At 54.3% G+C, this 24,110-nt stretch overlaps 1 protein-coding gene across 1 annotated transcript; it reads left to right on the top strand.

Moving 5' to 3' along the window:
• The first annotated feature begins 10,714 nt into the window (after positions 1 to 10,714).
• On the top strand, positions 10,715 to 21,566 carry LOC134562301 (olfactory receptor 14J1-like). The gene is made up of 2 exons (XM_063419686.1): positions 10,715 to 12,169; positions 21,260 to 21,566. The coding sequence occupies exons 1-2, from the start codon at positions 11,244 to 11,246 to the stop codon at positions 21,564 to 21,566; spliced, it is 1,233 nt and encodes a 410-aa protein (XP_063275756.1). The 5' UTR covers positions 10,715 to 11,243.
• The last annotated feature ends 2,544 nt before the right edge of the window (positions 21,567 to 24,110 follow it).

Here is a 24,110-nt window from a genome sequence, read left to right as displayed (position 1 = left end):
GAACAGATATAGAAAGGGAAACTCTAAACACACACAAAACCAGAAATGAAACCTTCCCAGAACATTTCTTCTCCTCCCCCAATTTCCACCCCCTACATATTACCCTCCATAGACCAAAACCTTGGGTTTTAAATCAAACAATCACCACTCAAAAAACCTAATCTTCAATTCAGCAAGGGAGAGAGGAGTCTCTCTCGCAGCACAGAGCCCCCTACAGGAAACACAGGTCCACCCTTTATGTGTTTCCATGTCACCCATGGCACTGCCCGGAGAAGTCTGCCAGGGTGACACTCTCTTTTTCCTATGTCCAGTGCTCTCACCGCTGTCCATAGGCTGAAGCTGCATACAGGGCTCTTTTAAGGATACTTGCATGCCGAGCTCTCCCCATCTTTCCCCTGGAGCCGAGGGTTCCAATAGCAGGTGTCCCCTGAGCGCAGAGGGCGCCACCTCACCCTCCCCCTCTCTTCTCTGCTCCACTCTTAAAGTGCCAGTCACTGTAGCAAAAGCAGAGGCAGCTGTATCTACTCAAATGCAGATTATGTTCAAAAGAGACTTGAGTTCAGTCTATGGCTAACATTATGCAACAAAAGTCCAGCTCAGAAGCCACTCTTCTTCAATTCCCTGCCAATCGAGGGTTCTTTCCAATTGTGCTTTATCATCTTGGTCCCAGGCTGTTTCTTTTTCTCTTCTGAAACCACTAGCCATGAGAATCAATGGCTGGGAAAAACTATTCTTCTGCCAAGAAAGGGTTAACAGACCCTGGCTCCCGGCAGGGTCCCGGACTCTTTACACAGGGGGAACTTCTCCTCTCCCCTCCCTCCGCTCTGCTCTTCGCTGCTGGCTGCTGCCAATGTTCGAAACTCTGAAGCAGCAGTCTCTCTCCTTTGGGGGAGGGGGTGGAAGGGGAGCACCTCCACAGTTTTCCACCCCTCCATCCTGGATGGGGCCAGCTCAGCTCCAGTCTCGTTCACTCTCTTCCCCCCCCCACCCTGGGGCTCCTGCTTACCTCAGCCTGGCCGCATGGTTCCCCTCCCCCACACAGCCTAGTAAACTGGGCAGGGGAGGAGGAGATGTTTCCCTGCTGAAACTGGAACCCAAAAGAGGCAGACCCTCTGGGAGTCCTTGCTTTTAACCCCTTGTGTTCTCGGAGGCGTGTCCAAACCTCCCAGTGGCTACTCCAAGTGCCAGCATAAAACCTGATCACTGATTGGTTTATCCACAAATTCCTAGAAAATTTACACCCCCTCAACCACGACACCGTTTTCTACTTCTCCAGCCATCCCCACAGAGCATTGGCTACCATCCATGAATGGGTATAGAGGTAGAGCTTTGCCCACTTCTCTCTCTCAGCAATGTCCAGGGCCAATTGAACAGCTTTGAGTTCAGTGAGTTGGCTTGACCCACCTTCTCCTTCAGGGTCTTGTGCAACCTGTCGTGTGGGGCTCCATACGGCTGCTTTGCACTTCTGGTTCATCCCTACGATGCGACAGAAACCATCAGTGAAAAGAGCACAGTGCGTTTCTTCTGCTGGCAGCTGATTATACGGTGGAGCTTCTTCGGCACGTGTCACTTGTTCTTGTTCCTCTTCATCAGTGAGAGTGAAGTTTTCATCTTCAGGACAATGTGTAATTATCACCAAAATCCCAGGGCCATTCAGTTTTCCAATACAGGCGTGCTGTGTGATGAGAGCAATCCACTTACTCCATGCGGCATTGGTGGCATGGTGGGTAGAGGGAACCTCTGCTTTGAACATCCACCCCAGCACTGGTAGTCAGGGTGCAGGAGGAGTTGTGTTTCAGTGCCAGTCACCTCTGAGGTGGCTTGGACTCCTTCATAGGGTGCAAAATTTCCTTCTCTGTTGGAGTGTAGTTGGCTTCAGACCCTCTGTAGCTCCGACTCCGTAATCCCAGTGGTCGACCCCGAGTCTCCCCAGGCACCTTCTGCCAAAGGCTCCAGGACAGGCCATGGTTCCCGGCTGCAGAGTAGAGCACGTTCTTCACCTCTGGTCCTGTCCTGACTGGGCCAAGGGCTACTGCATGAGCGATCTCCTTGCTTGATCTGGGTAAAGGCTTGCTGCTGTTCAGGGCCCCAGTGGAAATCGTTCTTCTTGCGGGTAACAAGACAGAGAGGACTCACAATCTGGCTGTACTCAGGAATGTGCATTCTCCAAAAGCCTATGGCACCTAGGAAAGCTTGTGTTTCCTTCTTGTTGGTTGGTGGAGGCATCCCTGTGATCTTGTTGACAACATCAGTGGGAATGTGACGCCATCCATCTTCCCACTTTATTCCTAGGAACTGGATCTCTCGAGAAGGTCCCTTAACTTTTATCTTCTTGACAGTGAAACCAGATTTCAGGAGGATCTGAAGGATTTTCTCTCCTTTCAAAAACACTTCAGCTGCAGTGTTCCCCCACACAATCATGTCATCGATGAACTGCAGATGTTCTGGAGTCTCCCCCTTTTCCAGTGCAGTCTCAATCAGTCCATGGCAGGTGGTGGGACTGTGCTTCCACCCCTGGGGCAGTGGGTTCCAGGTATCCTGCACTCCCCTCCACGGGAAGGCAAACTGAGGCCTGCATTCTGCAGCCAGAGGAATGGAGAAAAATGCCTTGGCAATGTCAATAGCACCACTTGGCTGCCTTGGACTCCAGCTCCTACTGGAGCTCCAACATGTCTGGCACAGCAGTGCTCAGTGGTGGAGTCACTTCATTCAAGGCACCACAGTCCACAGTCAATCTCCATTCTCTGTCAGATTTGCACACAGGCCAGATGGGGCTGTTGAAGGCTGAGTGTGTTTTGCTGACCACCCCTTGGCTCTCCAGCTCCCGGATCATCTTGTGCATGGGGATCACAGCATCTCCAGTTGTTCTGTACTGTCAGGGATGCACTGTTGAAGTGGCATTTGGCACTCGTTGCTCTTCCCCCTTCAGGAGTCCTACTGCAGATGGGTTCTCTGATAGTCCAGGCAAGGTGTTCAATTGCTTAACACCCTCTGTCTCTACAGCTGCTATCCCAAACACCCACTTGAGACCCTTTGGGCCTTTGTAATACCCATTTTGGAGGAAGTCTAGGCCCAAAATGCATGGGGCCTCTGGGCCAGTCACAATAAGGTTTTTCTTCCACTCATTTCCAGTCAGGCTCACATCAGCTTCCACCAAACTGAAATCCTGTGATCCCCCTGTCGCCCCAGCCATAGAAACAGATTCTGTCCCTACATGTCTGGATGGGATTAATGTTCACTGTGCACCAGTGTCAGTCAAGGCCTCATATTTTTGTGGTTCTGATGTGCCAGGCCAATGAATCCACACAGTCCAAAAAACATGGTTTTCTCTAGTCTCTACCTGGCTAGAGGCAGGGCCCCTCTAAGTCTGGTCATCCTTCTTTCCCTGGGAAACTGGAGCTGCTTCCATTTTAGTGAAACTTCCTCCCTGAGTCTTGCTGTCCTTTAATTCTGACACCTATCACACCAGAGCAGCCGTAGATTTTCCATCCCATCTCCTCATGTCTTTCCCACAATCACGCAGGAGGGAGCACAGCTCAGCTCGTGGGATGCCCCTTCTCTCCCTGTCTGGGGAATTTCTGCGTTTGGTGCCAGAACCTCTGATCTGTACTGCAGAGATTTAGAGGAAGCCCTCTCTAATCTCCTCCCTGAGTTTCTTGTGGTTCTCCTCTCTCTTGTCTCCCAATTTCTGCAGATGTGTTTCCACAGCTGCCATTCTTGCATGTGTTGGGCCATGCACAGCATCTGCAGATGCTCAGAGCTTCTTCCCCATATCCAGCACGGTCTCCTCCGTGTCATCCCCCTTCATTATTGCTAAAGCAGAAGAGTGTTCTTGTGGCCCAAGTCGTACAAGTTTTCCCCACATCACAGGTGTACATGGTACCAAGTCTGGGTTCCTGGTGTTTAGGTCATTTGAGAAGACAATCTCTGCCCCTGCCATTTCTCTCAAGCCTTGAATCCCTTGTTCTCTGGTCTTCCACTGGGTTTGCTGCATCTAGAGCTGGTCTGCACACAGATATCTTTGTGCCACACTTGCCAGGACCCGTTCCCAGAGACTGCAAGGGTGAGCCTCCCTCATCATTCCTTGGTCGATAACGGGATCCTGTGACAGGGATCCCAAATGCCTCATTTCAGTGCCCTCCAGAATTGTAGCCTGGCCTGCAGCATCCCAAAGATGGACTAACCAACTAATTATGGATTCATCAGGTAATGGAGTGTAATCCTTCCTTAGGCCATGAAGGTCCTTCAGGGAAAAGGACTCAGCAGTGGCTCCTGATCTTGTGCCAATTGTTTGGGCTTCTGATTTTTTGTCAGGAGTCATTGAGGGTCCTTCATCTCAGTCATCGTTCACTGGTTGTCAGATTTTGCATGTGTGCTTCTTTCCTGCAGTGACTGCCAGTGTCTTGGGCTCACTGTCTGGTTTAGCTGCTGGCTTAGGCTCACTCTCTAGTTTAGCTACAGCCTGAGTAGCTGGGCTGTTGGCTGCAGCCTGAGTGACTGGGGTAGCTGCTGATTTATCTCCCTACCCCCTGCCTCCATCTGCTGCCCTACAGTATCTAGCAGTGTGCCATAAGCACATGCCAGGGCCCAGCTCATTACAATGAGCTTTTTCTCCTTAGAGCCGTCATGGCAGTTCTCTTCCAGATATTTACCCACATTGTCTGGGCTCTGAATTTGTTCACAAGAAAATTCTCAAGCTGGGGATCAGAAAATTCCTTCAGGGTTCAGCCCATTCTCTCCCGTTCTCCACACCACTCAGGATTCTCCACACCTGGCTCTACTTCTGGGTCAGGGGTCTCATCAGCCCCTCTGGACATCTCAGCCCTCATCCTAGAGAAGCTGCAAACCATACAGAGGAAGCTCACCAGATGAAATACCAGGAAGGTGGTCTCTTCAACATTCAGGGTAAATGAACATTCTCAAAAAAAAATGATGTAACACATTCAAGAGAGAAAAGGAAAAGGAAACGGTGAAAAGCTTCATCCCCTACTCCTCTAAGAGACTGGGTGCAGTTACTAATAAATCCCCAAAACATGCTGCTGGAAATACAGCATAGGGTAGGACAAAGCAACCGTCAATCAAACATAGCTGGCACAAACTTCAGTACCTTTATAAACTTTCTATAAATCATTATCACTGAGCCCAGGAAGAAGCTCAGTGTGTAGGAGGGAGTGCTGTTTCTGCAAACAAACTCAGCGCTGCTTCTTTCTTCCCCTTGGCTCTCAGAACCAGTCTGAAAGGCACAGAACTCAATATCCAGCACAACCAGAACAGACCATTGGGGATACAAGCACCATCAAGTCACCCCAGCACAGGGAGGGGGCCGAGCCGGTTCTCCACGGGGCCGCCCCCGGCTCGCCGCCTGCTCGGTGCTGATGTCGGCGATGTTGGGGATGTCCCACAAGTGCTGCAGCTTCTGTGGGGACACCCCCGGGGTGACACCGCTGCCACCCACGTCCCCACAAGGTGAGATCTGTGCCACAGCCACCACCAGCACCTTGCAGCTGCCTGGGACAGGAGGCAGAGGTGTGTGGCAGGGTGTCCCCAGGGATGTCAGGCTGTGCAGGGGCTGCCAGGCCGTCTCAGAAATGCAGGGCTGTCCCTGTGGGTGTCCCAGTGTCCCCTTGGGTGCCAGGCTGTGCAGTAGCTGCCAAAATGTCCCCAGTGATCCTGGGCTGTCCCTGTGGGTACCAGGCTACCCTGACAAGTTCCAAGCTGTCCTGAGGGCTGTCAGGCTGTCCCAGGGGTGTGACACAGTGCCCATCTGGGCAATCTGGGGTACCCCGTGCCCACTGTGGGATGGCCATGATCAGCTGCAGGTGAGTCAGGTAAGAGGATCCAGGTCCCACAGGCAATGGTGGGCACTGGATGAGAAGGAAGTGGAGAAGGAGGAGGAAGAGGAGGAAGGGGAGAAGGAGGAAGCAGCCTGGCAGGGCTCACCTGGGCTAAAAGGGTAATCAGTGACAGGTGGGGTACTACAAGACAGGGCTGGTCCGGTCATTCAGCAGCTGGAAATGGTGGGACTGTCCCAGTCTGCACCAGCTGGGGAAGAAGAACCTGATGGGGACAGCAGAGGGGTCTCAGTGCTGCATCTCCAAGAGAGCACAACCCCAATCAGCCATCAGAGCCAGGCTGGGGCTGTGCCTGATCCTGGACATCACCACGTGGCTGCAGGACTTGTTGATGGTGCAGAGGTGGTTGGGATGAAAGAAGCAGCTCAGATCCTCCATGTCCAGGATGAAGAGAAGGTGGCACATGGGCAGCACACCTGGGGACTGAGAGTAGGGCTGGGAGCCCCAGTGACAATGGGCAAGGAACACTGAGCCCACAGCCAGGACCTCACATCCATGACTGGTACATTAAACCCACAGCCAGGACCCCAAACCCACAGCTGGAATCTGGAGCCAATGGCCAGGACCCCCTGCTGAAGACAAGCACAAGATCCCCTCCTTGCTGGCACCATCACTGCTCCCAACCAGGCTCCAGCCCCTCCGGCAACCCTGAAGCAGTGGGTTGGGAGGCTGTTCGGGTCCCCATGGGTCCTGCTCCCTTCAGCAGCCCTGAGGCAGTGGGATTAAGGCTGAAAAGGTGCCTGGAGGTTTTGGGATCCCCATGGGGCCCTGCCCCCCTCTGCAGCCCCCTCCCTCCACACTCCATTCTCTGCGTGGTTCTTGCCATCTCAGAGATGACCACAGGGCTGCCAGGGCTGTTCCTGGGCTGTGCCTCCAGCAGGACCCTCAGGTGAGGACAGGGGTCACCCCATGCCAGGGGACCATGGGGAGGGGGTGCAGCCCCTGCCCCACAGATCTGGGGCTGACGGGGCCCCGTGCCCAGCACGGCCTCCACCTCCATCAGCACCGTGGCCACCGGCACCGCTCAGGACTTGGTGAAGCCACGGCTGCCAGCGCTGTCCCCGTGGGAGCTGACACTCATCTCCAAGGGGCTCTGGGAGTGCCACCGAGCCGGGACGTGCCAGGCCGTGCCATCCAACCAGTGACATGCCATTCCACCCCACTCTCCTATCCAAGAATTGCTGCTCCTCCCTGTTGGGGGCAAAACTTGGAAGTTGATTTTCTCCCGGTGGCACGGACCAAGCCCTGAGGCAGGGGCAGGACCTTTCCCTGGAGCTCTGAGGGCGCTGGGTTTGTTCAGCTGCAGCAGAGCAGACGCAGCTCAGAGCTCCCCGGGGGATGCGGCTCCTCCCGAGGGGCAGCGCGGGGGCAGCTCCGACCTCTGCCCCGGGGGAGCAGGGACAGCACCCGAGGGAAGGGCTGGGGCTGGGCCAGGGCCAGGGCAGGGCTGGAGAGCAGCAAAAGCTTCTTCCCCCACAGGGGCTCAGGCACTGACCAGGCTCCCCAGGGAATGGTCACAGCCCCAAAGCTACCAGAGCTCCAGGAGCCTTTGGACACCGCTCCCAGGGATGCACAGGCTGGGATTGTTGGGCTGTCCTGGACAGGGCCAGTGCTTGGACTCCATGATCCCCGTGGCTCCCTCCCAGCTCAGCCCATTCTGCAATTCTCACCCTTTGGCTCAGCCTTTGTGTCCCCTGCAGGCGCTGGCAGAGCTGTTGGCTGGGGCAGGAGCAGGGCAGCCCCAGCGTTCCCATCTGTGTGACACAACAGGGACAGCCCCAACATTCCACCCCTGGAGACGCTGCAAGGGAAGTGTCCACACCCGTGTCCAGCCAACACTGACCCTGAGTGACCCACCCAACTGACCGGCCACTGACCCTGAGTGACCACGGCCCTGCCAGCCCGGAGGCACTGCTGGGGCAGCTGCATCTCAGCCGTGTCCCAGCTCCTGCAGCCCCTCCTCTGCCTTAAACCCTCCTGCACCACAGGGAGGGGCTCATTTCAGTGCCCCTCAGGGGTCTCCTCGTGGGGCTGGAGAACACCTGGGAATGGAACCTTGGGTCAAAAGCAGAGATTTTGGTCCTCCCAAGCAAGGCCAGAACTGAAACTTTGTTCCTTTTGCCTTGGTGCCTTGGAGGCCCCCGGGTGTTTTCTGCACTGAGTTCCAGCCCCCAGCGCTCACTGAAGGCGCTCCCTGCAAATGTCCCACTGCCAGTGCCCTGTGCTTGTGTCACCTGCTATGGCTGGGCATAAACAGAGCTCCTGGACTTGCATTTCCCGGTGGAAACCAAAACTGAGGGACTGGAGATGCTTGAATATAAAAACTGGAATGGGAGCACCAGTCAAGGGGGAAATCTCCCCATCTTGGAAGATGGTGCCTGGCCATGTGAACTCTGAGATTCTCTTCTGCTGAGGAACCTCAGGGGTCTGGCTGAGCAGGAAAGGTGAGCCTGAGACAGGAGTTTTCCTTTGCTAAAGCAAAGCCTCAGCACAGAAAGAACATTGTGCCCCTGGCAATGAGGGATTGTGGTGTAAGAGCTGTCACATCCCTGCTGGGCTGGACATGGAAAGTTGTGGTGCCATCCTTTCCTTTCCTCCAGCCCTCAGCTGGAACTTGGATTGAACAGGGACATGAGGAGAGAGGAATTTCCCTGCCAGGGCAGGGCTGTGGTGCAACACATCCCCCAGCAGGAGTCTGGAGCAGCCCAAGGCTCTGTGTGCCCAGGCAGAGGCAGGCAGGACGCAGAGCTGTCAGCAAAGGAAGGGCCCAGGTGGGGCAGCCGGGGGATGACGACAGCCTGCAGGGACAGAGGCGCAGGGCATGGACACCGTAGCACAGCCTGGGCTGCACAGGGCACAGGCATGGGCAGCAGCTGAAAGGCCCTGACACAGCCAACTCCTGCAGCACTTGGGCCATGGCTGCTGGCCCTGGGCCTGAGGCATCAGGATGGGACAAGTGACCCTTGCAGGCCTGGGGCCTCATTGCCTCCTTGTCCCTGCTCAGCAGCCTGGCAGGGGCCGCCCCATGGTGCTGCCCTTGGCATTGCACATCCCCACATCCCAGTGGCCCGGGAAGAGCCCTGAGCAAGGAGGGAGGGACAGGATCTGCCTTGGCAGGGGCTGGGGCTCAGGCCTTGGTCCTTTGCATTCCTGAAAAACATCCAGGTTTGGTCAGCATCAGAGACACCTTTGCCTTGTTTGTGCCCACCTGTCATCACTGCCTGCAGTGTTCTGCTCTTACTAGAACTTGGAGACACTTTCTCAGTCTTGTCTCTTAGTGGGACCAATTAAACTTGAAGAAACTTCAGTATTTGAATTTAATTTTGACTTCTTGAGAAGTTTTTTGAACACTCTCTCAGGAAATGAATCTGATGTAAACAACACCAAATCCCCAAGAGGCTCATTAAAGTCCTTGCACTTTTTGTTTGCTGCTGAGCTGGGCCAGGCTCCTGGCACAGGGGCAGATTCTGGAAACCAAGAAGAGCTTTAAAAGGACATTTCTCCTGAGGAGGCGCTCTTCTCTCAGCCCAGCTGGGCTGAGCGCACTGCCTGCAGGTACCTGAGAGGAATGAAGCAGACAGAGGCTCAAAGAAACTGGAAGGACATTTCTGAGCTTTTTCGTGGAGAAAAGTTCACCACTTCTGACAGGTAAGTCTCTGTCTGCAGGCATCTCCTCAGGCTGAGCCAGGACAGCACTGAGGTGACTGTAAGGATGGCTCTGCTGCCCTTGCTGCTTTGGGGGAGGATGTGCTCCAGAGCGGGGCTGCCCTGGGCACCGTCAGAGGGACAGGGCAGGACGGCTCCTGCTGCCAGGGACGGCTGCAGGGGCTGGAGCTGGGGCTGCAGCCAGGGCTGCCCAGGGCTGTGGTGCAGAGCAGGTGCTGCAGCCCTGAGGGCTCTTGGCCAGCCCAGGGCATCTGCCACCTGCCAGGGGCAGCTCTCAGCCTGCCTGGCAGCTCCCATGGACTGTGGGGAGAAGTTGGAGGTGGAAGGAGCCACCCCCATCAGGGCAGATTCCTGCTGCTGTGGAGATGGTGCTGCATGGCCAGGGCTGCTCTCAGCTTTCTCAGGAAGGAAAGGGAAAGGGGCTGTCAGGGTTGTCTGTGTCACTGACACTCCTGCACTGTCACCCTGGGGATCAGCAGATGTGCCTCAGATCTCTCTCAGAAAGTGCCTCCTCACCCTCCCCTACCTACAGACAGCAGCAGCAGCACCTTGGCTTGCAGCATCTCTGTTTGTGTGAGCTGCCCTTAAGGCCCTGGTGCCAGGGAGATGCCCCTGGGCAGTGCCCTGTGCTGGGAGGGGTGTGCAGGGCAGAGCTGAGCCCCCAGGGCTGGGCTGGGCTCTGGGAGCAGTGGCAGGGACAAGGCTTGGATAGAGAGAAACAGCTCCCAGTAGGCACAACTCCAGGCAGCAGAGAGCCAGAATAATCCTTGATATCCCTATCTTTAAATGAACAGAGAAAATAAAGGAGAGAAGAATTTAGGGAAATTTATTTGAAATTGCAACTTTCACATAGTCCACTTTATTTTTCAGAAAACTTTTAAGTTCAGTCACACTGAAATAGAGGGAGGTGTAATGACCAAAGGGCACCTCTGTGGGGACCAGCAGGTCTGACTGCACTGGGGCAGAGGGAGCTCTGCTTTCCATCTGGGCTCTGCAGTGTTCTGGCTGAGAGTAATACTTAAAATGCATCAGTAACCAAGCAGCAGCAGATACCTGAACTGAAAAAAGTTTAGCAAAATTCGTTCACAGGAAAAAAAGTGATTTTTAGAGGATTCCAAATACAATCCATAGGACTGACTCAAAAAAATGATCCCAGCTTGTCAATGAAGGAGTATCTCCCTGACGGTAGAATCGGCGACAAAGTATCTCTATAAGCAATGAGCAGGGGTAACACGTGGTTTATTGTGAAGGCCTTGCTTGTAGCTGCTTAGGCACAGCTAAAGCAGGCCAGGAGAGCAGGAACAGCGAATAGAGCCGAGAGAGGGCAGAGCCCCGAATCCCGTACATTAAATATCTTTCTAAGTTGAAGAGTATGAGTTGGACCAACCAATCTAATACAAGATGACAACATATACAGCCAATAGAAATGTCCCACCACCCAAGGCAAGCAGAAGGGGATTGTTTAATCAATCAATCTGGCCCTTAGCTTAGCAGGAGTATATTGTTTAACCAAGGGGGCTGGCCCTCAGCTTAGCAGGTCGTTGTTCACAAGCTGATGGCCCTGCACCCCACACCCTAAATCTCAAAGCTTGCTTTCATTTCTATCTCGCTTGTTGAACTCAGACTCCCAGAATCTAAACCACCATATTTGCAAGGTCTTTCTACTTCATCCTTCCCAACAGTCAATGTGTTCTTTCAACAGTCCATGATGCTCAGAGTGAAGAAATGTCCAACAGCAGCTCCATCAGCCACTTCCTCCTGCTGCCATTGGCACACACGCGGCAGCTGCAGCTCCTGCACTTCTGCCTCTTCCTGGCCATCTCCCTGGCTGCCCTCCTGGCCAACGGCCTCATCATCAGTGCCGTAGCCTGCGGCCACCTCCTGCACAGCCCCATGTTCTTCTTCCTGCTCAACCTGGCCCTCAGCGACCTGGGCTCCATCCTCACCACTGTCCCCAAAGCCATGCACAATTCCCTCTGGGACACCAGGAACATCTCCTACGAAGGATGTGCTGCACAGGTGTTTCTGTTTTTGTTTTTCATTTCAGCAGAGTATTTCCTCCTCACAGTCATGTGCTACGACCGCTACGTGTCCATCTGCAAACCCCTGCACTACGGGACCCTCCTGGGCAGCAGAGCTTGTGCCCACATGGCAGCAGCTGCCTGGGCCAGTGCCTTTCTCTATGCTCTGCTGCACACAGCCAATACATTTTCCCTGCCTCTGTGTCATGGCATTTCCCTGGGCCAGTTCTTCTGTGAAGTCCCACACATCCTCAAGCTCTCGTGCTCACACTCCAAACTGAGGGAACTGGGGATTACTGTGGTTGGTGCCTCTTTAGCCTCTGTCTGTTTTGTGTTCATTGTTTTCTCGTATGTGCAGATCTTCAGGGCTGTGCTGAGGATCCCCTCTGAGCAGGGACGGCACAAAGCCTTTTCCACCTGCCTCCCTCACCTGGCTGTGGTCTCCCTGTTCCTCAGCAGTGGCACATTTGCCTACCTGAAGCCCCCCTCCATCTCCTCCCCATCCCTGGATCTGTCAGTGTCAGTTCTGTACTCGGTGGTGCCTCCAGCCCTGAACCCCCTCATCTACAGCCTGAGGAACCAGGAACTCAAGGCTGCAGTGTACACACTGATCACTAGACCATTTCACAAATATTAAACTTCTAGCCAATTTATTTACATCACTTGTAATAAAAGTCATATTTGTTACTCCTTGTTGGATTATTTTGGAGGTTCTTTTTCCTTGTTTCCTTTTTTATTATTGTCTACAAAAGAAGGTTATGGTTTATGCCATATTGTTTCTCCTGACCTTTACTATGGCCCTAGATTGTATCAATGAGGAGCTGTGCTCTTGATGGCTTTAAAAAATTAAAGGATCTCCCAGCAGAGTTTTCACCAGAGATCCCCCTTTTGTTCCCTTCTGTGTGGCTGCAGCAGCAATGTCTGTGTGCAGAGCTGGGGCAGATCAGTGCTGGCACAGCAGCTGTGCCCAGCAGCAGCAGCACTTGGTGTTGCCAGTGCTGCTGCCGTGGCCCTGCCCCGCTGCCCTCCTGGCCCTGCTGTTGCTGTAGGGCCTGAGTGCTCTCGGGGCCGGGCACAGGGCTGGGGGTGGCAGTGCCGGGGCTGCAGCAGGGACAGGCCATGGGCACTGCTGGGGCAGCGCTGACGCCTCAGGCCAGGGCCTGGGGGCTGCAGGCTCCTTGCCCAGGCTCTCTCCACAACACGGCCAGGCCAAGGCTCAGCACAGAAAAGCCCCGTCAGCAGCCCCAGGCTGGCCGTGGGCAGGCTGGGGGCAAACAGCATCACACCATGGGAACGTCCCTTGGGGAGCAGGATCATCCTCCAAGTGCTTCAGGAATTGTCTGCAGGCTCCTGCAGTGCCTCCTGCTGCTGATCCCCTGCCAGAGGCACCACAGGCCAGGGGGGCACATCTGCCCTGCTGTGTCTGCCTGTGGGGCTCCCGGCTCTGGGCAATGAGGAGGGGCTGCAGAGGCTCTGCAGGACTGACAGGATGGGCTTTGGGGCTGTCCGGAGAAGCTGAGGGACCTGGGCTGCTGCACCTTCTGAAGAGGAGGCCCAGGGCTCATCCTGCAACTGCTGCAAGGGTGGTTTCAGAGAATCACAGGATCAGCAAGGTTGGGAAAGACCTTGGAGATCGTCAAGTCCAACCTGTGCCCTGACACCACCTTGTCTCCCCTGAGCCTCCTCTTCTCCAGGATAATCAACCCCAGCTCCCTCAGCCACTCCTCACAGGACTTGTGTTCCACACCCCTCACCAGCCTTGTTGCCCTTGTCTGGACACGCTCCAGCCCCTCCATGTCCTTCCTAAATTGGGGGCCCAGAACTCGACACAGCACTCGAGGTGCAGCCTCACCAGTGCCCAGCACAGGGGAAGAATCCCTGCCCTGCTCCTGCTGCCCACACCATTCCTGATCCAGGCCAGGAGCCATTGGCCTTCTTGCCCACCTGCCCACACTGCTGCCTCATGTCCAGCCTGCTGTCCAGCACTGCCCCACGTCCCTTTCTGCCTGGCCACTGTCCAGCCACTCTGTCCCCAGCCTGGAGCACTGCAGGGCTTGTTGTGGCCAAAGTGCAGGACCCGGCCCTTGGTCTTGTTCAGCCTCAGCCTGTTGGATTTGGGCCCTGGATCCAGCCTGTGCAGGGCCCTGTGCAGAGCCCTCCTGCCCTCCAGCACATCCACACTCACACCCAGCTTGGTGTCACCTGCAAATTTGCTGATGCTGGACTCAATCCCCTCCTGCAGATCCTCAGTGCAGATATTGCAATCCCCGCTGGCTGCCTCTGATCCCTGGGCCATCCTGGGGGTGCCCTGGGATGGCTCTCAAGGGGATCTGTTCCATCCCCTTGCTGGGCACCCAGGGCAGGCTGACAGGCCTGCAGTTCCCCACATCCTCCTTGCAGCCCTTCTTGGGGATGGGCTCCCATTGGCACCTCCAGGCGTCTGGGCCCTCCCTGCTGAGCCAGGACTGAGGAGAAATGATGGAGAGCAGCTTGGGGAGCTCATCCAGCAGCTCCCTCATGGCCCTAGCATGGATCCCATCTGGTCCCAGAGACAGCTGTGAGCATCTGAGTGGCTCAGCAGGTCCCCAGCTGCTTCCTCCTGGATTGCAGGGGGGCTCTTCTGCTCCCTGTGCCCATCTACCAGCTCAGGAGAACACTTGTCCTGAGGACAATCTATCCTTTTGTTGAAAACTGAGAGCAAGAAAGTGAAAACTTCCTCAGACTTTTCCTCATCTTTAGTTACTGTATTCCCCACTGCGTCCAATAGAGTAGAGGTTCTCCTGATCCCACCTTTTGCTATAAATTTGTTTATGGAAACATTTTCTATTATTTTTCACAGTAGTTGCCAGGTTAAACTCCAGTTGGACTTTTACCTCTCTACTTTTCTTTCTGCATTACCTAAAAAGGTTTTTAAACTTGACTCGATTTACCTGACCTTCTTTCCAAAGGTGATGCACTCACTTTTTTTCCCCTGAACTCCCACAAAATTTCATCGGCAGCTAGGCCAGTCATTTTCTTCTCTGGCTCATCTTTTGGCACAATGGTATACGCTGCTCCTTCTCCCTTAAGACTACTTTCGTGAAGTGTGTCCATCCTTGCAGGACCCCTTTATTTTTAAGGGCTGTTTCCCCTAAAACAATTAGTAACTGATTCAGTGCTCTCCAAATCTGCATCCTGAGTAGGCCAAAGTCTGCCCTCCATAATTACAATGTAGAAGTTTTGTTGATGCCCCTCCGTCTTTTACAGAATATTGGAAACTTGATTATTTCATGGTCACTATACCCCAGGCAGCCTCCGACCACGAAACCTCCCACCAACCCTTCTGTGTTTCTGAACAGCAGCAGACAGAGCTTTCCTTGGGAGTGGGAGTGTGACCAAAAATTTGGTAAAATGAAAAACTCCTCAACACCAATACAGCATTGAGAAGCAGTATTCTTTATTCAGCTGGATGCACAGGGGGATAGCTCCTCCCAAAGCTGTGCATGCTGAGTACAGGAAAGTTTCTGTTTATATACTGTATTTTCGCTACCTATGCATTTATTGTCCTGCATTAAACATACATATGATAATCATTTCCCTGAAATCATTAATGTATTTCCCCTCCCCTTTTGCCTGCACTCTTCTGTCCTGGGGGTCTCTCTGGTGGTCCCTGGTGGTCACAGACCCCAATGTTCCAGGTGGCCTGGCTGAGCTGGCAGGACACTGAGGCTGGTGAACTTCCAGTTCCCTTCTCACACAATGGGCACTGTGTGGTTTCCATGGACCAGTGGTTTTGGAGAACAACAGTTAGACCACCAGGTGCAGACCATTTACCATCTGGTAACATGAGGCCACAGAGTGGGCTACGACATCACAGAGTGGGTTATGTGATCTCAATGACATGCTGTGACATCATAGACCATGTCTCTGACATCACAGAGCCAGCTGTGACATCACAGGACAGAGGTCTGACATCATACAGCAGACTATGACATCACAGAGTTGGCTGTGACATCACAGGGCCTGTGTGACATCACAGGGGGCTGTGTGAGGTCACTGCCCCAGCCCCCCTCACAGTTCCCCCCACACAAGTCCAATGCTGTTCATGCCCAGAGGGCTCCCCTGTCCCCAGGTATCCCCCCGGTGCTCCTGGAGCCACAGCCTCCACCAAAGGATGTTCCACAGGATCCACCCCAGAGCCTGACACGGGCACAAGGGGCTGGGCTGTGTCACCAGGACATCAAGGACCTGCTTTATCCAGGGCACTGTGGCCTGGCTTGGGTTCCCCAGGGCAGGAAAGATGTCTGGCAGCTGCAGCAGGGGCAGGGAAGGGCTCCAAGGTGGGGCTGGAGCCCTTTGGCTGTGAGCAGAGGCTGAGGGAGCTGGGCTTGTCCAGCCCCGAGCAGGGAAGGCTGAGGGGCTCCTCATGCCAGCCTGGCAGTGCCACCCAGGAGGGGATGGAGAACACAGAGCCAGGCTCTTCACCTGGGGCCTGGTGGGACACAAAAGACAATGAGGATGGGGTGAAAGAGGGGAGGTTCAGCCAGGACAGGAGGAAACCTTTGTTCCCATGGGCTCAGCCAGGTGCTGAGATGCTGCCCCCTCCCTGTCCTTTGGGATTTTCCAATCCACACCAAATCAAGCCTTGAACCACTTGGTCTGACCCAGTTTCTGACAGCCTGGGCTGCTGACTTGCTGAGGTCCTTTCCATTTCAGCTCTCTACTGACCCTGGGACAATGCTGGTCCCTGTTTTAGACTGGGGCAGAGCAGATGGGACAGGAGCCCTGCAGGGCTGTAGGGGACCTGCAGCTTGTGAGGTGCACGAGCACATCTTCATTAACTGGGTCATTTGAGCACTTTGAAGAAATGTCAAAGTTTTCCCACCAGGGGAGACCAGGAATTTCCTGGAACTGCAGGAGAAGAAATCCTGATCTCCCCCTCTATTTGTGTCACTGGCTGGACTTGTGTTTTTCATGGAACTGTGCCTCCCCCTGGTTTTGTTGGCTCACAATAAACGAACATCCTTCTGTGTCTCAGGCAGCTCCTTCTGCAAGGAAAGCAGGTGGGAGTTGGTGCCAAGGAGCTGAAAGCTGCAGGCACAGCCTGGGGTGGGGAAAGCTCAGATTTGCACAAGGCTGCTCTGAGTCCCAGGGGTTGGATGAGGGAAAGGTGGGGTGGAGGTAGGGACAAAGTGTGATTGATTGCCAGCCATGAAGGGTCTTGATTTTCATATCTACTCAGAGTGCCTTAGGACATGCTGGGGATCAATATCACCTGGAGATTTCTGATATCAATCTATAAACAGGAAAATTAAATAGACAAAATGTCCTGGCAATTTAAAGAAATCTGGTGTATTGTGTTTGAATGCACTTCTGAAATCTGTACAATGAACCACTGAGGAACAGAAGACTTAAAATTAAATTATTCACAGGGGGTGTTCTTATTTAGGGTGTTTTGAAATGTAATGGCACTAAATTCCTGAACTGAAGAGCTGAAGAATGAACAAGCCTCTGGAGAACTAAAATTCATCAGGGAACCTCCAAGTTTCTGAGGATCCATCCTCAGCAGAGCAGATGGAATAGATTCCAGGGGTTTCCAGTTGCTATGGAGCTGTGAGCTCACGTGCAGGCACAGGGGCTCCATGGTGACATCCGAGGGGTCCTTATTCTTCCTAAAGGTCCTAAGGGCCATGAGGTGACAGTCACAGGGCTGCACAGTAACAGCAGAGGTGTCTCTACACTCCCAAGGGGCCAATTTGTCTCATGCAGTGTCAGGAGTGCAGTGGTGACATCCCTGTGCTCCTAAAGAACAGCGAGGTCACAGACACTCACAGGGGCTCCAGGGGACATCCCAGGAGTGTCCAGGCTGCCAAAGAGCTGGGATGTCACCGACACTCACAGGGGTTGACCAGCTCTGCCTCCGCTTCAGCTCCCTCCGAGGATGTTGAATTTTGGGATGGAGGAGTCAGGCTGGGTTCAGCATTATTCACCCCAAAAGCAGCATGACCCTGCTCTTCATTTCCCCCTGGGGGCTTTGCAAACAGGGCCTTGTTGGGGTTGTTGGAGCCCATTGCAGGCAGAGCCTCCTGCTGCAGCAGGAACTGCCTTTGCTGTGCCATGGCCAGGCCAGGCCCCGCTGCAGGAACAGCCCCAGGCCAGCCCCAAGACAGGGAAGGGCTCGGGCACAAGGGCAGAGGGCCGTGCTGGGAGCTGTGCAGGGAGAGCCTGGCACACCAAAGGCACCTTGGCAGCAGCAGCAGCTCCCTGCAGGCCATGGCCAGAAGCCTCCCTGGGCACCCGGCCTGGTGGCCACCACTGCAGAGCTGCTGGGCCAGGGCTGATTTGTGCCTGGGCTCTGCCCCAGCCCACAGAGTGTGACCTCAGCCCTGACTCTGGCACAGCCGCTGGGCCTGGGCCCTGCAGAGCCTCAAGGTCACCTGTGCCAGCCTGGGGCCATCCCTGCATCTGCCACTGTCACTTCTGGACTCGCTGCTGCCTCCAGCACTGAACCCCTCATCTACAGCCTGAGGGACCAGGAGCCTGAGGATGCCCTGAGGAATATGACCCCTCTGTGCTTTTCAGAAACAATGAAGTGCCTGTTTGTTTCTGCGTAGCATTCAGAACGGAACTCATTACAGACCCATACTGCTCTGTGCCATGTATCTTTTTTGTAATTCTATTTGGTATTCTAATTAAAAAAAACTAAAAAACAAAAAAAACCAAAAAAAACCACCAAAAAAACCCCTCTTTCCATAAAGGGATGCCATTAGTCAGAGTATTGTTACATCAATTTTGTTTGACAATCCCTTTTTCTGACCCAGACACCGGGCTCCTCACAGTCATTTTAAAATACTTTATTCCATTTTAAGTCTCATGAGAAGGATGAGACAGTACAGCTGTTACAATTCATGCCACCACAGTAAGAAGCCAAACTATTTCCTAATTACCATATATTATAAGAGTTTTTTGGCCTATCAGGTTTTGCCTCACAATGCTTCTAACACTTTTAAACCAACCGTCTAAAAATACCTCACCTGGGTCCTACTGAAAAACACCTTTCTTAGTTCTATTTGCTCTCCTCCAGAGCTGCTGTCAGCAATGTGCTCCAGGAATTCCCTGGCAAAGTAAAGCCCAGTGCCTGGGGCAGAGGGGGAGTGTGCAGGGGGGCACACAGCAGTGTCCTGGCACAGCCAGAGCTGCTGGCATGGAGCTGAGGGAGCAGCAGAGCAGGGCCTAGGCTGTGTCTTTGTTCTGGGCACAGCCTGGGAAGGTGGCAGGGCAGCCCCAAGGCCATCTGGCAGCCCTGGAAAAAGGCAGGCACCTCTGAGCCCCCTCCATAGCCCCAGCAGAGGCTGTGTGGGAGGGGGTCAGTGCAGGGAGCACCATCAGCTGCCTCTGTGACCCAGCCAGAGCAGCAGAGCGCAGCAGAACCAGCCCAGGGCCCCGGGCAGTACAGCCCCTGTGCTCTGCAGAGCAGCAGCCCCAGCTCGGGGCTGTGGGCAGCAGGGCAGGGCTGCAGCAGTGGCTGCCCAGGCCAGCACAGACGTGTTCCCCTGGGAAAGGCTCTGGGGGCAGCTGGCATGTGCCAGGAGCAGAGCAGGAGCCCGTGGGTGTGCAGAGGAGCCCTGGCAAGAGGCTGCCCTGTCCCTGGGGCAGCAGGAGCTTCCTGAGGAGCCCCGGGGCCAACTCTCTGCTGCTGTTCTGGGCAGCGGGGCTGGCCCTGGGGCTGCAGGAGCTGCCCGAGCTGAGAATCTCCTGAGCACTGCAGACACAGAGTGGCTGTCCCTGACCTCTAGTGCCTGCAGTTCCTGCTGCAGGGCCAGACAGGGCTGGGCTGCTCTGTGGGGCTGGGGCCGGGAGAAGAAAACAATGGAACCTTGTAAATATGAGTCCCCGAAGTGTCAGATCTCCTTGGTTCCATGTGGCCCCACAGTGTCTCTCTGGTCCCCTTGGTCACACCAGGCCCTGCAGTGTCACAAGGCACCTTTGGTTCTTTGGGCCTGCAGCATCTGTTTTGCAGGTGGGCAGGGTCAGCACAAAAAACTGACCCAAATGTAAGGAATAATGGAATTTATATAATGCAAAACTGCAAAGAATCACAAAAGGAGGAGCTCAGCAATGCATCCAGTCATCACTACAGAAGACTGACCATAATGATTAAGAAAGAGACAGCACCAGTTACCCTCAGACTTTGCCATTCCACACATCAGCTGGTGAAAGCTTTCCAAACCAGGGTCTGGATAGCCGCTCCCAGCAACTGGGAATACCATATGTATGTGCGTCCAACTTTGCAGGCAATGAAGTGGGCAAATACCATGAAAACTAGGCAAGGAACCAGTACTGCATAGTATATGGCCTTTAGAGCAGGTATTTATTGTTTTGATACAGGGAGTGGGGGAGATAGATCCACAACAAACTCACTTGTCCATTCTTCACACCACTAGCTTTTATACCTTTTTTTTTTAATGTTCAAATTACACTTTCCTAACCTTCATGTTGTAGCATATTTTCTAATCACATGAATATGTAAGCCCTTGTAGCACATGCATGGTCTCTGCACGAGGTGGTTGTCAGCCTCCTGGTGGTCGTTTTGATGAAAGCTCAGAAAACTTCCTTGGGCTTGGACTTACTACTCCTGCTTCCTGCACATGCTCTATAAGATTGCCTGCTCAAATAGCCAGGGGTCAGCTTTTTGCAGTTAGCTTGTGCTGTGGTTGGACACTGGCCCAATGCCAGGCACCCATGAGAGTCACTCGCTCACCCTCTGCTGCCACAGCTGGCCAGAGAAGGGAAAAAATATTAACAAAAACTTCATGAGTGAGATAAGGACCAGGAGAAATATTTCAAATTCAGAAAAGGCTCAAGTTAACTTGCAAAGTGAATTTTATTGCTAACAGAATCAGAGGAGGATAATGAGAAGTAAAATAAGCCCCTAAAACACCTTTCCCCCTCCTCCCACCCCTCTCTCCTTCCCACCAACAGCACAGGAGACAGGGCATGGGAGTTTTCTCATTTCACCAAGAGATTCTCCTCTGCTGTTGTGGGAGAGGAGTCCTTCCCCTGTGAGGCTGTGGGGCCCCTCCCAGGGGAGACAGCTCCCCATGAACTGCCCCAGCGTGGGTCCACTCTCACCAGCAGCAGCCCTACTGCCCCTGCTGCAACGTGAGCCCTCCCACGGGCACAGTGTCCTCCCAAACTGCTGCGGGGTGGGGCTCTCTGCTCACGGGGTGCAGCCCTCCAAGGACAGGCTGCTCCAGCCTGGAAGCAGGGCCCCCTCTCTCCACTGGGTCTCCCACTGGATCACAGCCTCCTCCAGGCATCCACCTGCTCTGGCATGGGCACCTCTGCCATGGGCTGGGAGTGTATCTCTGCATCCTCTGTGGATCCCCACGAACTGTGAGTGGATCTCTGCATCCTCTGTGGATCCCCAAGGGCTGAGAGTGGATCTCTGCATCCCCTGTGGATCCCCACAGGCTGTGAGTGGATCTCTGCATCCCCTGTGGATCCCCACAGGCTGTGAGTAGATCTCTGCATCCCCTGTGGATCCTCACTGGCTGTTAGTGGATCTCTGCATCCCTGTGGATCCCCAAGGGCTGGGAGTGGATCTCTGCATCCCCTGTGGATCCCCAGGGGCTGCAGGGGCACAACTGCTTTGCCACTGTCTTCACCACGGCCTGCAGAGGAATCTCAGCTCTGGAGCCTGGAGCACCTCCTCCCCCTCCTTCTCCAATGGCCTTGGTGTCTCTGTATTGTTTCCCTCACATGTTCTCACCTCCTCCTCTTCTCTGACCAGCAGCAAAAACCTTGTGACTTTGTTTTGATTTTCTTCTTAGCTATGTCCTCACAGAAGCGTTACCAGCCTCTCTCACTGGCCCAGTTTTGGCCAGCAGCACGTCCACCCTCAGAGCCATCAGCCTTTGGCTCTGCTGGACATGGTGGGAGCTTCCAGCAGCTTCCCACAGGAGCCATCTGTGTGGTGACCCTGCTGCCAAAAACCAGGCTGTGCCAAACCAACACAGCTTGTTCTGCTAAACTTGCTGATTTCTAAAAGTGCTTCATTCACATGCTTTGTTACAAAACGTATATTTATTTCTGTACAGCTACAGCTTTTTGCATAGTTCAAGCATTATCTTGTTCCCTCAGCATCAGGACCCATCAGACTTAGCTGTCCTTTGTCCCACCTGCAAACAGAACCTGTCCCCAGCCAGTGCCCTGCAAACAGGCAGGATTCTGTAGGGCCAAGGAGAGTGCACAGAGATTTGGGGTCTGTGAGTGCTGGCAGGGAGAGATCAGGCACAGGGAAACACCTCCAGGGGGAAAATCTTCAAGAAGTAGAGAGTCACTGTCCCTGACCCCCCTGGCCTCCAGTTCCTTCTGCAGGGCCAGACCTGACTCTGCTGCTCTGTGGGGCTGGGGCAGGGAGAGTCTGGACTCTGCAGTGCCAGGGAGAGGAAAACAATTGACCTTTGGTTATACGAGTCCCTGCAGTGTCAGAATGGTCTCCATGGTTCCATGAGGCCATGAAGAGTCACAATGGGTCCTTGATTCCCTGGGGCCCCACAATGTCACAATTATACCCTGGTTCCATGAGCCCCAAGGCGTTGCTATGGTCCAGTTGGTTCCCTGAGGCCCTGCAGTGCCACAATGGCCCCTTGGTTCCAAGGGGTCCTGCAATGACAGAGTGGGACCCTTGGTTACAGTGGCACAACTGACCCTTCCTTCCATGAGGCCCCACAGGGTCACTCTGGTCCCCTTGGTCACACCAGGCCCTGCAGTGTCACAAGGCACCTTTGGTTCTCTGGGGCTGCAGTGTCTGTTCTGCTCCTGAGCAGGGTCAGCACCAAAGACACAGACACAAAGTTCAGCAGTGATGTGATTTATTCTAATGCAAAACTGCAAAGAATCACAAAAGGAGAAGCTCAGCAATGCACCCAATCATCACTACCAAGGATTGCCTGCAGTGATTAAGAAAGAGACAGCACCAGTCACCCTCAGACTTTGCCATCACCCAGACCCACCCATCAGCTGGGGAAGCTGTCACAGCCAAGGGCTGCAAAGCCACTCCCGGACACTGGGAATTCCTACAGGGGCCTCCAGCCACAGGTGAGGCTCCAGCCTGGCTGGGAGAGGGCCCAGCTCTGACAGTGCTGAATAAACAAACTGACAGCACTTCTAGTGCAGGAACATCTGGTTTCATTCTCCTTTTGGGTCCATCCCAAAGCCTGGCCAGGGCTCAAGGAGGAACCAAGGGAGCTGACTCTGACCATACAGCTGCAAACAAGGCCAGATGTCAGATTTCATGGCCTTGTCCGGCTTCCAAATACAGAAAGGTCAATCCATGTTTAACTAATGAGTGGTTACATCTCTAACAGCACTAATGACCATGCATATTTCATGAATGAGCAGATACAAAGATAACCTTTGGTTGGAAGGTTCATCCAGAGGTTCCCTTTGACTCAGGGCCTGTTGTCCAGGCCTCACTCAGGGCCTGTTGTCCAGGCCTTGGCACTTCAGGGACATGGTTTAGTGCTGGGCTTGACACTGCTGGGTGAATGGCTGGACTGGATGTGCTCAGAGGTCTTTCCCAACAGAGAGGATTCCATAATTCCAGGATTCCACCTGCTGGATTCAGCCAGGCCCATGTTAGCAGCATTACTTTGCACAAAAAGTTTCCTCGTGCTCAGATCTTGTGGCCTAAGGCTTCAGCTCCTTCAGCTCCTGGTGCTCAGTTGCTCATATTAAATGAGATGACTCAGAAAGAAGAATACAGTTCATGCAATTCCTTCATGGACACTGAGAGGGGAGGGTGTGGAAACAGGAGCATTGTTTGGTGTGGCCTCCTCTCTGCCCTTCACACCTTTCAGCCCTTTGAACCAGCCCAGAGCTTTCTCCAAGAGTGCAATGGAGCAGCTGTTCCTGCTCCCAGCTCTGGCTCTTCCCAGGCTCTGACCTTGCCTGCTTTTGTCCCTCTTGCTGTGCCCTCTGTTCCCCTGTGCTCGGTGGCTGCTGCCCAGGACTGTGGCACTGGCACAGATCCCATGGTTGAGCCCCTCCTTTCTGTGCCCTTGGAGCTGCCTGGGCACAGCAGCCTTTTCCATCTGGAAGCTGCTCATGGAGGGGGAGTCCCCACCTGTGTTCCTTGCACAAGTCCCAGGAGCCCAGGGCTGCCATCTCAAGTCCCTGCTGGCCCTGAGGGCTCCCAGGTGCCTCAGGCTGCTGTGACACCCCTGCACACGGGCGGGAAGGAAGAGTGGCAGGGCTGTGCTCAAAGTCAGCTCCATGTGCTGCTGCTGCTGCTGTGGGGGTCATTTGTGCAGCCCTGCCCAGAGGGAGGGATCAGCTCCAGGCCCTGCTGCTGCTCCCTGGGCTCAGCCCCAGGTTGGTTGTTGCTGTCAGGGCCAGCAGAGGCGGTGGCTGCAGCAGCGGGTGCTGACAGTGCCCCAAGCCCCGGGGCCACAGGGGTCCTGGGGCTGGGGCTGGCAGGGAGCTGCCCCTTGTTCTCCTCTGCCCTGCAGAGCTGGGCCGGCCACAAGTGGGGCAGCACAGCAAACAGGGAGCCTGCCAGTCTCCTGCAGCCCTGTCTGCTCAGAGT

This window comes from Prinia subflava, chromosome 27 (genome assembly GCF_021018805.1).
Source record: "Prinia subflava isolate CZ2003 ecotype Zambia chromosome 27, Cam_Psub_1.2, whole genome shotgun sequence".
In the NCBI taxonomy this organism is placed as follows: Eukaryota; Metazoa; Chordata; class Aves; order Passeriformes; family Cisticolidae; genus Prinia; species Prinia subflava.
The sequence above is the reverse complement of the archived record's forward strand: the minus strand, read 5'-3'. Positions and strand labels throughout refer to the sequence as shown.